Genomic DNA, 13,178 nt, shown 5'->3' with positions numbered 1-13,178 from the left:
GTATGCAGCCTGCTGGGACCATCCCAGCCCACTCACCACCTGCAAAGCTGGGATGATCCTGTCGTAGTTGCACTCACAGCAACTCCCCTGTCCCTGGAGGTTCCCTTGGTGCTGCCTGCAGGGTCTGTGTGACCCCCAGGGCCAGCACCCATTCCCCTCACTGCTCTGCTGCAGGGCCCTGTGCAGCTGAGCTGTGACTGTGACTCCTTCTCCCCTTCCAGGCTCTCTGAGCAGCACAGACAAGGCAGACCAGAAGATGGTTGACATAGCAGAGCAGCTGGGCCTCAGCTGGGCAGGTGAGTGCACACCTGAGGGTTCTGGGGATGCACAGCACTGCTGGGAAAGCTGGCACTTAAAGAGGCTGGAAGTGTGCTGGAAGTGGCTGCTTTGCAGTGCCCTGTGACGGTGTTCAGGGGTTTTCAGATGAGGGAAGAGATGAGGATCTGACTCCATGTTTCAGAAGGCTTGATTTATTATTTTATTATATATATTACATTAAAACTATACTAAAAGAATAGAAGAAAAGGTTTCATCAGAAGGCTAGCTAAGCTAAGAATAGAAAAGAATGATAACAAAGGTTTGTGGTTTGGATTCTCTGTCTGAGCCGGCTGGGCTGTGATTGGCCATTAATTAAAAACATCCAACATGAGACCAATCACAGATGCACCTGTTGCATTCCACAGCAGCAGATAATCAATGTTTACATTTTGTTCCTGAGGCCTGTCAGCTTCTCAGGAGGAAAAATCCTAAGGAAAGGATTTTTCATAAAAGATGTCTGTGACAGGGCACCCCAGCTGTGAGCATCCCAGGGCACTGAAATGAACCTTCCTGTGGTTCTGCACATATTCTCATGCATGGCTACCAGGCTAGGGCTTTGTCATGAGTTGTACAGCTCTTTATTGCAGCCACACATCCAACGAGCCCACAGTTTTTAGCATGAGACCCTCCTGTGCTAGTCACAGCAAGGGGGCTTCAACCCGTGCCCCATCCCAGCTCCTGAATGTTCTGCTGTGTTCAGCTGTATGGAACAGAGGTCTCTGCACTGCTTCCTCACTGGCTGAGCCATTCACAGCATCCCCAGCCTGGTGATGGGTTATAAGGTGTGATACTGACCAGTGTTTTCCCCAGAGCTGGCGCGTGAGCTGCAGTTCGGCGTGGACGACATCAACAGGATACGTGTGGAGAACCCCAACTCCCTCCTGGAGCAGAGCATCGCCTTACTCAACCTCTGGGCCAGCCGTGAGGGCAAGAACGTCAAGAGTGAGTAGCTGTGGTGCCCTTCCACAGGCACAGGGGTGGCAGGGCACTGTGTGCATCTCCAAGGAGCCCTGGCTGCCTTTGCAGTGGTGGTCCATGCATACCTGCCTTCCCTGCCCACCTGGAGGGTGTCTGGGCCATGGCTGTGCCTCCCTGTGAAAAACGCCAATGGCTTGTTTTTAAAATTTTAAAAGTTTAATGGTAATGAAATGGTTATAAAAATAGGAATATAATTAGAGTAATAATAATTTGGACAATTTGAATTAGGACAATATGAGACAATAGAAACAGAGAGTTATGGACGTTTGGGTGCCTTTTTCTGGGCAAAATTAGCCCGAAAAAGGACCCACGTTAACAGAGGATTAACCCTTAAAAACAACATCCTGTTGCATATTTATGCACCTCATACATGATGCATAAATTCCATTCAAACACAGGATTCTGTCTGGTCATCCTCAACTTCTTCCTCTGAATCCTAACAGCACCTTTGAGGCGGGAAGAAGTTCCTTTCTTCTGATAAGAGAGCAATAAATTCTTTTTCTCTGAAAAATTCAGGTATCCTGTGGCTGCTATCTCACTGCAAGTCCTTTCTTTTAAAAAAGTATCCTACATAGCATTGTTTCTATTATACCAATTTTTACAACCTAAAACTATATTTAACACAGCGCTTAAGAGAATTAACACAGCAACACTTTCCAACACAACACATACAATATTCATTTTAATATTTGCAAAAAGCCAATCATAAAACACAAGCATTTTTCATGCTCCCCAAGTGACAACCACCTTTCCCCCTGCAGTTGAGAACCTGTACACGGCGCTGAGGAACATCGACCGCAGCGAGATCGTCAACATGCTGGAGGGCTCGGGCCGGCAGAGCCGCAGCCTCAAGGGGAGCTGGCGCTACTCGGACAGGGACTACTCCCTCTCCCCGTCCCAGATGAATGGTGAGCCCCATCTTCTGCCAGGGGAACGCAGGAGGGCCCTGGGGGCACAGTCTGTGCAGAGATTGGGGCTGGGGTCTTGCCTGAGCAGGTTGCACCCACTGAGGAGTGAGTGGGCACTTTGCTGGCAGATGCGGCCTCTTCAGTGGGGCGGGTGCTGCAGAAAGCTTGGCTCTGCCATGCTGCTTTCTCAGGAACTCCCCAGCTGGGGTTGAGATGTGCTCCTCATCCCACATGAGAGGTGAGAGGTGTCTCTGGCTGGTCAGTGGAGCTCACTGAGCCCTGGTGGTGGGTGCCAGGCAGAGGGGGCCTGGATGTGGGGACACAGCCAGAGCGGGCTGTGGCAGATGCTGCTGGGGAGCCAGCACAGCAGACACGGGCAGGGCTTTGTGCTGCTGCAGCCCTGCACTGCGGCCCTGCAGCGCCGGCTCATGGCTCTCTCCCTCTCTGTCTCTCCCCTTGTTCTGTTTTCTCAAACATGCCACCTAGCGCTGCCAGGTGCGGGCACTCCTCCTGTGGGTCACTTCTTTTCATCTTTCTCCTCTGAGCTCATCCTGGCCTCTCCTTCTCTCATCCTCCACTGCCTGTCTCCACTGTCTCCACCTCAGCTAAGCCCTCTGGGAGCCGCATCCAGCGACTGCATGGCACCAGGGACTGCCCCTCTGACAGCTGCCACGCTTGCAGGCAGCCATCCCAGGCCTCCTTGTGCACAATGCCAAGCTCCTTGCCCTGCTGGCACTGCTCTGCATGCCCCTGCCCATGGGTGAGGTGCCCTTCCTGTGCCTTGGCTGTGGCTGGCACTCCCTGGGCAGCAGAACAGCTTCTCTGCTGAAATCCAGGGGTGAAAAAGTGGCTCAAAGCTGGAAAAGGCTGAGCAGAGCCACCTGCATGGGTGGGAGTGCCTGGCTTGGTTTTGGTTCGTGTAGAGCTGTGCACATGGCTCTGGGCATGAGACATGGCAATGGTTTGTGGCCCTGCAGACACCAGCGGGGTTGTGAGGCCCTGGCTGCCTTCTGCAGGGCCTTGGGGATGCATGGCATGCTCTGGGGCCATCCTTCTCTGCTCATGGTCCTTCCAACCCGCTCCTCTGTGCTGTGTGGAGTGTTTGGCTTTGAGAGTCGATGCCTACTCGAGGCTAATGGCCAGCTGGTGCTGGATGAGGGCTGTGGGCAGGGGCCAGGGGGTCTGATGGAGCAGGGTAGCAAAGAGGGCACTGTGTCCTGCAGTGCGGATGGAGAACCGTGTGAACACCAGGCCAGCCCTCCTCACGGGGAGGAGGCAGCCCCAGGACCTGCCCAAAGCAGCCCCAGGATGTGAAGGGAGGCATGGCAGCATCTGCAGGGACCCTGTGAGCTCTGCTGTGAGCGCAGCCCCACTCAGCCTGGCCCTGGGGCTGGGGCATGCCCATCGCTGTCCTTGGGGCTGCCATCCCTCCCGAAAGCTGTGTCCCTTTTTGCCCCCACTGTGCTTGTGCGTGCCTGAGGGCGGCTGCTGGACATGATGATGCCTCTGTCTGCCCATTTAGGTTACGCTTCGCTGCAGGACGAGCTGCTGTCCCCTGCCTCCCTGCATTACACACTGCCATCCCCGCTGCGTGCCGACCAGTACTGGAATGAGGTGGCCATCATGGATGCTATCCCCATGGCTGCCACTGAGCAGGATGCCCTGATGGAGATGTCCGACATGCAGGTGTGGTCCTCGGGGCTCACCCCCTCGCTGGTGACTGCTGAGGACTCCTCTCTGGAGTGCAGCAAGGCGGAGGACTCGGATGCCACGAGCGAAGGACGCTTCCCAGGGCAGCTCCTGGCAGATGCTCATGGCCCAGACCACATGGGCTCCATGGACCTGGTTGAGGATGACACAGTGGACTCAGATGCCATGAATGGGCTGATTGACCTCCTAGAGCAGGAGGAGGGGCAGAGGCCAGAGGGGAAGATGCCATCTGGTGATCATCATCAAGCAGGGACTGGGGAGCAGGACCCGGAGAGTGAAGTCTCTTTTGTTTCAGTTCAGGAGAAGGTGCAAACCAGGATCTTGACATCACCCACCTTTAGCCATGAAGTGGAGAAGAGTGCAGACAGGTACTGCAGCCTGGGTGAGCGTGCCAGGGGAGCACAAAACTGCTTTGCCAGCTACTGCCCTGTGCTGGGCCAGCTGCAATGATCTCCCTGCTTTGCTTGCTTCCCTGCTGCTCTCCAGCTCTGCAGCCCAGGCATCTGCAGCGCACAGAACCAGGGCTGGGCCTCATTCCTCTCTGGAAATGCTCTGGAAGAGAGCCCCAGTCAGCCAGGCCCTGCATGGAGGGTGTACTTAGGAGAGCTGACCCTAACCTGGGCTGCCTCCTCCCACATTGTCACTGTAGGACATGAAAGAACACGAGCACACACACCACTGCTCTCAAGGTGAAGGAAAAAGGGAAGTTTATTTCCCAACATTTGTAGTTTTCCAAAAGTTGCAGTGGGTTGGAGGGTGACAGTGCCACCTCTCTAATGACACCGGACAAACCAACAATCCATCAAATTTCTCTTCCTGTATAAAAGAATGCAAAACAGTGAGATATTTACCGAAAGGTGACAGTGGATTGGAAGGTGACAGTGCCACCTCTCCAATGACACTGGACAAATCAACAGCCCATCAGATTCCTCCTCCTCCATAAAGGAATGCAAAACAATGAGTTATTTACAGAAAGTGTGTGAGAAAGTTCGTTATGAGAATGTAAGCATCAGAAGGCTTAGAAAATCATAAAAATTTAGGGTGACATCACATTCCCAGTGGCACTGGACCCATGAAGTCCTTGGCAGCACCCAGAAATGCCCCACAGCATTAGACCACATTAGAATTAGAGCTAGACCACACTGGATCACGAGAGCACAGCATGCTCTTGCCTCAGCCCCTGGCCACTGTGACTGTGTTCACAGGGATTTACAGATGAGGTGAGAGAGGAGGATCTGACTCCATGTTTCAGCTGGCTGATTTATTATTTTATGATATATATTACACTAAAACTATACTAAAAGAATAGAAGAAAAAGTTTCATCAGAAGGCTAGCTAAGAATAGAATAGAATAGAATAGAATAGAATAGAATAGAATAGAATAGAATAGAATAGAATAGAATAGGAATGATAACAAAGGTTTGTGGCTCGGCTCTCTGTCTGAGCCAGCTGACTGTGATTGGCCATTAATTAGAAACAACCTCATGAGACCAATCGCTGATGCACCTGTTGCATTCCACAGCAGCAGATAACCATTGTTTACATTTTGTCCCTGAGGCCTCCCAGCTTCTCAGGAGGAAAAATCCTAAAGGAGAGGATTTTTCATTAAAAGATGTCTGCGACAGGCCACCAAGCTCTGAGGCCGTGGGATGGGCAGGGAGCATGGCATGGAGGTGGCCTGTGCCTTTTGTGCATCTGCGTGCCTTGTGCTGCTTCTGCCAGGTGCAGGTGGTGCCTCTGGGGTGCCCAGCAGTGCCCGTGGGGTGCAGGTGCGGGGTACAGGTGGGGTGCAGATGTGCCTGTGGGGTGCAGGTGTGGTGCAGGTGTGATGCTGGTGTGCCCGTGGGGTGCAGGTGTGATGCAGGTGGTGCCTGCCCGAGCTCGGCTGCTGCTCACGGTGCAGCACTCCGTGCAAAGCTGACTTGCCCCTCTCTCTCTCTGTCTCTCTCTCCCTGTCCCTGTCCCTCTCTGGTGCCCAGGCTGAGGGACTGGAATGCAGAAGGCTCCTTTATCTCCTGCCTACAGGACCTGACAGCGGGCTCCTGGCAGGAGGGAGTCACCCGAAGGCTGCTCCCAACGCACAGCACAGCCTCCGGGGCGCAGGGCCAGCAGCAAGGGCAGGTCCTGGTGGCACCCACGGAGCTGCTGAGGGTCAGCTCTGCCGAGGACAGCGAGTGGCAGCCCCAGCACCCCACGGGCGGCTGGCAGGAGGAGCCCCAGAGCCGCTTCTTTGGGCAGGTGAGAGCAGGAGCAGGGGAGTCAGCCCTGCAGGAAGGTGTGACCCCATGGACAGCCCTTGCTGGAGCCCTGTCAGGCAGACCAGGTGACAGCAGACCTCCCCAGCTCCCCTGGAATACTTCCTGCCCTTTGGGGTGCCTCTCAGCCCAGAATAGCCAGCTGGGCTTGACACCTGAGCTCTTGCTCTCCGTTTATAACCCAGTCACCCTCCCAGAGCCGTTCCTTACTGAGGATCTGCCCTGGCTGGCAGCCCAGCAGCCTGCTGGAGCCAGAAATAATCTCGGGGCCAGGCTGGGTGGTGGGCTGGATGCCAGGGGCACACAGAGCCAGCAGGTACAAGGTGAGGGGGAGCACCTTTCCCCAGCCAGGGCACACATGGCCACACTTGGAGGTGGCTGCTCAGCTCTGGGTCACCTGAGTCAGGTGTGATTCCAATGACACCCCAACACCCTGGGCTTCATTTATCCTGTGATGGAGGACTGCCCATCATAGTCATGGGGACAGGATGTTGGGCAGGGTGACAGAGAAAGGGACAGATCTGCCCTGCTCACTACCATGGTCAGGGGGACAGAGAACAGGGACAAATCTGTTGTGCTCTCCCTGTCCATGGGACAGGCTGGGTGACAGAGCAGAGGGACAGGTCTGTTCTGCTCACTGCCATAGTCAGGGGGACAGAGAACAGGGACAGATCTTTCCTGCTCTCTGACTGGCTGTGGGACAGGCTGTTGGAAAAGCTGACAGAGGGACAGATCTGTCTGCTCACTGCCTGGCTTGGGACAAGCTTTGGGCAGGGTGACAGAGGGACAGATCTGTCCTGCTCACTGCCATAGTCAAGGGGACAGGCTGTTGGAAAAGCTGACGGGGAAAAAGGACAGATATGTCGTGCTTTCTTCCTGGCCATGGGACAGGCTGTTGGACAAGCTTATCAGAAAAGAGGGACAGATCTGTCCTGCTCTCCTGGCCATGGGACAGGCTGTTGTGGAAGCTGACAGAGGGACAGGTCGGTTCTGCTCACTGCCATAGGGTCAGGGGGACAGAGAAGAGGCACAGATCTGTCCTGCTCTCCCTGGCCATGGGACAGGCTGTTGGAAAAGCTGACAGAGGGACAGATCTGTCCTGCTCTCCCTGGCCATGGCACAGGCTGTTGGGCAGGGTGACAGAGGGACAGCTCTGTCCTGCCCACTGGGGACAGGATGTTGGGCAGGGTGACAGAGCAGAGGGACAGATCTGTCCTGCTCTCCGCCTGGCTATGGGACAGCTCTGTCCTGCTCAGTGCCTGGCCGGGTGACAGAGAACAGGGACAGATCAGTCCTGCTCTCCCTGTCCGGGCACTCCCATCCACATGTGACCGCCCAGGACGCTCCCCCTGCCCGCTCCCTTCTCGCCGCCCACCGGGAGCCTCGGGCAGGCGGCATGGCCGGGCTCTGACCGCCGTACCGGGCACCATGTGGGCTTTCCTGGCCCAGCTGCTGATCGCTCTGGTGCTGCTGGCCTTCCTGCTGGTCAGCTGCCAGAACGTGATGCACATCGTCCGCGGCTCGGTGCGCTTCCTGCTCAAGCACGCCCACCGCGAGCTGGACAAGGAGCTCGGCGAGAGCCAGGGGCTGGCGGATGATGAGGAGGCTCTCTCCGCCAGGGTGGTCCGCCGGAGGGTCCTGCTGAAGGTAACGGGAGCGGAGAGAGCAGCCCCGGGCAGATGCAGAGGAAAGCAGGGATGGATGGGGTGCATGTCAGGTGTGCTGTCCTGCCAGGTAAACCACTCCCGTCACCGCCCTCACAAGCCCTGATCTCCCCGTTCCTGTTCCCGCAGGGGAATGAAGCCCTTCATCTGCCTGGAGAGCAGGTGACTGAGGAGCAGTTCACGGACGATCAAGGCAATATCATCACCAAGAAGGTGAGTGAGTGATCAGGGTATGGGTATGGGTAAGGGTATGGGTATGGGTATGCCTTTCCCTTCTCCCCTTCACCCTGCAGCCTTTCCTTTCTCCCCTGTAGCCTTTCCCTTCTCCCTTCCAGCTTTTCCCTTCTCCCCTTCACCCTGCAGCCTTTCCTTTCTCCCCTGTAGCCTTTCCCTTCTCCCTTCCAGCCTTTCCCTTCTCCCTTCCACCCTTTCCCTTCTCCCTTCCACACCCTGCAGCCTTTCCCTTCTCCCCTCCAGCCCTGCACCTTTCCCTTCTCCCCTGCACCTTTCCCTTCTCCCCTCCAGCCTTTCCCTTCTCCCCTGCAGCCTTTCCCTTCTCCCTGCACCCTGCAGCCCATGTAGGGCATTGATTGCTGTGCCGCTGTCTTGGGTTACACTCGCGGCATTTCTCCAGCTCTCTCACACCGCGGGCAGGGTGAGCAGGGGCTGCTGGTGCCCCGGGGCTGGCTGTGACACCCAGCTCCGTGCGGGTCCCCACAGATTATCCGGAAGGTGGTGCGCCAGCTGGGCCCTGGTGACATGGGTGACAGGCAGGAGCAGGAGGAGCTGATCCTGGAGGGCTCCCTGCAGGAGCACCCGGACCTGGAGGCTGACGAGGATCACTTCATGAAATACTCCATCCTGCACCGGGATGGTCTGGGCGCCAAGGTACGGCGTGGCTCACAGCCCTGGGTTTCTGCAGGGCTCTGCAGGGTCAATGTCACCCTCTGTCCTTCCTGCTTCCTCTCCTGTTTCCCCTCTAAGATTTCTAAAGTAAATCATGCCCACTGTGCCAATCTTCTTGCTCGGTGTTTTCTGCCTGCCAACTGACTCTGCCTTTCCTTTCCTGTCCTTTTCTCTGTGTCTGTCTGTCTGTCTGTCTGTCTGGGTGATGTCCTGCTCCCTGCCCCTTCGGCTCCCTCAGGAGGAGGTGCGAGTGCGTGTCCCGAAGCCAGAGGTCTCTGGGGGCAGGATGGGGGCTCAGATAGTGAAACGAGCCAGCCTGAAAAGGGGGAAGCAGTGACCCCCCTCAAATGGCCTCTTTTTTGAGGTAACCCTGCCTTTGCTCTTCCTTCTGTCCTGCCTGCCTGCACTGAGCCGCTGGTCGTGCACATTCTCCTGGGGGAATGGTGGTGGGGCAGTGCCCAGCTCTTGGGGGCACTGAGGGTTTGCTGTGCCGCAGAAAAGCACTGAGGGTGGGCAGCAGTGTGCCCTGGCGCTGTGGGCACCGGGTGCCCTGGTCTGCAGTGATGCTGCAGCCAGCTGTGTGCATTGCACCCCAATGCAGCCACGGTGCCAAGGGCTGCTCCTGCAGTGGCAGCACACTGAGATGGATCACAGAGTTGTTATTCCTGGGCTACAGACACAGGGATGGTCTTTGTCCAAGTCACTACAGGGACTTGAGGGATGGTCTTTGTCCAGGGACTACATTGCATTTGCATGGGGTGTGAGCAGAACTTCCCCCTTCATGCATGAGCACTGAGTGTGCAGCCTTGTGGCAGATGAGAGCAGCCCTCGTTGTGCCCTTTGGTGTGCCCCTTCCCAAGGGGTGCAGCTGAGCCCTGGCAGAGCTGTGGGTGAGATGCAGGGTGGGTTTTGTGGGGCTGGGGCTGCTCCTTCTGCTCACAGCACTGCAGTGGGACAGGCAGCTGCTGCCTCTGCCAGCCATGCAGAGGAAAGCATTGATTCTGCTGAGGGCAGGATGGGGGCAGGCCTCGGCAGGTGCTGCAGGAATGTGGCACTTGTAGTGGCTGACAAGAGGGCACCCTCCTTTGACCTGGGGTGTTTCTTCCATTGATCCTCACTGAGCTCAGAATGAGCTTGTGCATTCCCTGATCCCCCTGCAGAGTGGGACCAGGCCAGGTTGAGGGCAGGGTGCTTGGCACAGCACATTTGAGCCTAGCTGCACCATTTTCCTATCATTTTTCTCTGTGCAGATGGGGCAGCATCATCCGTGCCACCCATGTCATTGCTCCCAGCTCCAGGCCTGCCACTTAGTGCTGCTCTGTCACTGTCTGGCACCCCCCAGATCTTGTCTTGGGTGCATGTGGGACAAGCACAGTGTACAGAAGGGGCTCCCCATCCACCATTAACCCTGGATGTGCCACCATGGATCCCTGGTAACCCCATTTCTGTGTCTCTCTCCCCAGGATCACACCTCAACACCAAACCACTGAACTTCACCCACGTTCTGACACATCCCTGAGGAGAGAGGAGAGGAGAGCAGAGAGTGGAGGGGAGCAGGGCTGGCTGTACATGTTTCTATAGGCTAATGGCATGATTCCTGTATGAGATATACTTACCCTCCTATCCGCATGACTGACTGACTGCAAGACGCATGAGCTACAGTTCTTCAAACAGATGAGGGGCCTCCATCCTTGCCCCAGAGACAGCACCACACACCAGGGGCCTGCTCTCAGCTCCCTGGGGAGGCAAGAGCTGGAGCAGAAGAAAAGAAGGAAGGAGATTGCACCTCTGTGCGTGGATGCATCCCCAGGTGTGAGCTCCAGCTCCAGCTCCAGCTGCAGGCGGAAAGCTGGCACAGCATGGCCCAGCTCAGCGTGGAAGGAGAGGTGCTTGGCCCCCCTGCAAATGCCTGTGCTGCCTCTGCTGGACTTGCTTCTCATCCCTCCCTGTGAGTGTTGGGTTCTGGGGAGGGCAGCAGTGGCCGGAGGTGCCAGGGGAGGCTGCAGGGACAGAGGGGCTGCTGCAGGGCTGCCCTTCCTCTCCCCAGCACGTGCAGAGCCTCCCAGCAGGGCAGAGCGCACTGAGCTCGTCGCTTCTGTCGAAAGTGTAAAACTGTACAGCAATCAGCCTTGTGTATATGAACCAATAAATACTATGCAAACCCCTAGGGACACTCTAGCAGTATGTACAAAGCACTGACAGCTCTGCTCTCATATACCTCTTCAGGCTGCAGGGTGGGCAAAGCCTTTGGGAAATATTTGAGCAGGAAGGCTGTGGGAGCGAGAGGGCAGCAGCCTGCCCCTGTCCTGTGCCCCTCTGCCTGAGCCTGGCCCCTTTCCTGGCCTGAAGAGGGGGATTAGAGGTGCAGTGCCAGCAGTTTGTGTTGGCTCCAGCTGCGCTGAGGTGCTCGGGGCCCGAGGGAGGATGTGCAGAGAGAGAGAGAGAGCAGGAGGTGCTCGTGCCACGACGTGGGGTTGTGCCTAGCTCTACTCAGCACAATATCTGCTCAGGAGATGAGCCAGGAGCTAGCAATAGCCAGCAGCTGTGCAATACGCACCCCAGGCAAGGGCTTTGCAGGGAGCCTGGCCTGCCTGCAAGGGGGGTGAACAGCCCTGGATCCGACTGTCCCGGGACCAAACCCAGAGCCACGGGAGCTGCTGCTGCCCCGGTGGCTGCGTTTCCTCCAGGTGGAATCTGCCTGAGCCCTGGTGGGATCTCCTGCTCTAGCAGCAGGAGAGCCGTGCTGGGCAGAGCTGCCCAGGCAGCTCAGAGCTGGGCAGGACGCTGACCCTGCTGTAATACTTGAGCCCAGGAGAGCAGGGAGAAGGTAGTGGCACTTGCTCCCAGGTCCCTGCCCCTGTCCTTTACCCAGCTGATGTGGGGACCTGGCCCTTTGTAGCACAGTGATGTGGGGACCCCCTGCTCTTTCTCCTGGAGGTGGCCACTGCTTTGCAGAGCCCGAGTCTGTTCTCTGTGGGCAGGTGCAGAACAAGCGCCCCTCCAGCTCCAGGCTGCGTGCTGGTGGCCTCGGCAGGGCAGCCCTGCCTTTCAGTGGGTGCAATCTGCTGGGAGAACCCCTGGCTGCCCCGAAAGCCTCGCTGCAGCCCAGCCACCGACCCAGCTCAGCCTCGGAGAGCAAAGCAGTCCCCTCCCCGCCCCAAAGCTGAGCCATACGGGCACAGAGCCTCCATCCATCACCCTCGCTGCGTACAGTAACCTCCCTAGGCCCACTGCAACAGCTGACTCCGTAGCATCACCCTAGAGTTGTGTGTGGGTCCAGTGCTTTGGCCTTGTGTATGCCGTAGGGAATGTGCTGTGCTGAACCGTGCCAGGCACCTGCAGTGACATTGCTTCGCGCTCAGATTGCTTGTAGGGCTGGTAGGGGGAGGCTGCACCCGACATTGAGCCTAGAGAATGCTGCAGTCTGCACACTAGAAGCTTTTTAGAAGTTTTAAAGATTACTTTTATTTTCTTTTTTTAATTGGTATGGAAACAAGCCTTTTGGATCTCCCTGTCTTAGGCCCCCTGATGTATAGATCATTTCCCTGTACACCAGCTATCAGAATATGAATTAATAAAGAAATCAACACAAGCTGTGTCTCGTGTCTGCTTTTCCAAAGGTGGGGATGATGGAGAGCCCGGGGCTGGGTTCCTCTTGCCGGGAGGGCGGGGGCGGCCGCGTTTCTGCCGTTCCTGGGGCAGCTGAAGGGAGCAGGAGCCCCCGAGGGGCTGCAAGAGCCTCTCCCGGGGTGGGTGATTGGGGAAGTGTCCGTGTTACCCCTGCGGGGCTGGCCCGGGGCTGCGGCGCTGTTGAGACCGCACTGGAGAGGCTCAGCCGAGGGCACCGGCCCGCCTGGTGCTGCCCAGGGTCTGCGCTGCCCCGCGCTCCGGCCTCGTATCCCACCCATCCCTTCCCATCCCATCCCATCCCATCCCATCCCATCCCATCCCATCCCACCCATCCCATCCCATCCTATTCCCGTGTCCTGTTCCGTCCCACCCCATCCCATCCCGACCCATTCTCATGTCCTGTCCTGTCCCATCCCATCCATCCCTATTCCCGTGTCGTGTTGTGTTCCATGCCCCATGTTCCGTGTCCCATGTTCTGTGTTCTGTCCCGTCCCATCCTTTCCCGACCCATTCCTTCCCATCCCACCGATCCAGACCCATTCCCGTGTCCTGTCCTGTCCCATCCCATCCCACCCCATACCATGGGTCCCATCCCACCCCATCCCAACCCATTCCCATGTCCTGTCCCATCCCAACCTGATCCGTCCCTTCCCATCCCATCCATCCAGACCCATTCCCGTGTCGTGTCATGTCCTGTCCCATCCCAACACGTCCTGTCCCATCCCATTCATCCCATCCCATCCCATCCCACCCCATCCCCTCCCCGTGTCCTGTCCTGTCCCGTCCCGTCTCAACCCGTCCCTTCCCAT

The 13,178-nt window shown here is 57.0% G+C and overlaps 1 protein-coding gene across 10 annotated transcripts in view; it reads left to right on the top strand.

Moving 5' to 3' along the window:
- Window positions 1-12,331, top strand: part of ANK1 (ankyrin 1) — a 68,269-nt gene extending 55,938 nt beyond the window's left edge. For 6 of the 10 annotated variants that reach the window (XM_074559335.1, XM_074559337.1, XM_074559333.1 and 3 more), the window contains 9 exons: window positions 222-296; window positions 1,129-1,260; window positions 2,058-2,204; window positions 3,727-4,282; window positions 5,894-6,152; window positions 7,963-8,046; window positions 8,554-8,721; window positions 8,978-9,103; window positions 10,203-12,331. In XM_074559335.1, the coding sequence (XP_074415436.1) occupies window positions 222-296; window positions 1,129-1,260; window positions 2,058-2,204; window positions 3,727-4,282; window positions 5,894-6,152; window positions 7,963-8,046; window positions 8,554-8,721; window positions 8,978-9,076 (1,520 nt within the window). In that variant the 3' untranslated portion in view covers window positions 9,077-9,103; window positions 10,203-12,331. The other 4 variants (XM_074559334.1, XM_074559338.1, XM_074559340.1 and 1 more) reach the window with 4 other exon arrangements.
- Window positions 12,332-13,178: the final 847 nt, after the last annotated feature.

Source organism: Zonotrichia albicollis, chromosome 26 (assembly GCF_047830755.1).
Source record: "Zonotrichia albicollis isolate bZonAlb1 chromosome 26, bZonAlb1.hap1, whole genome shotgun sequence".
Lineage (NCBI taxonomy): Eukaryota > Metazoa > Chordata > Aves > Passeriformes > Passerellidae > Zonotrichia > Zonotrichia albicollis.
The sequence above is the reverse complement of the archived record's forward strand: the minus strand, read 5'-3'. Positions and strand labels throughout refer to the sequence as shown.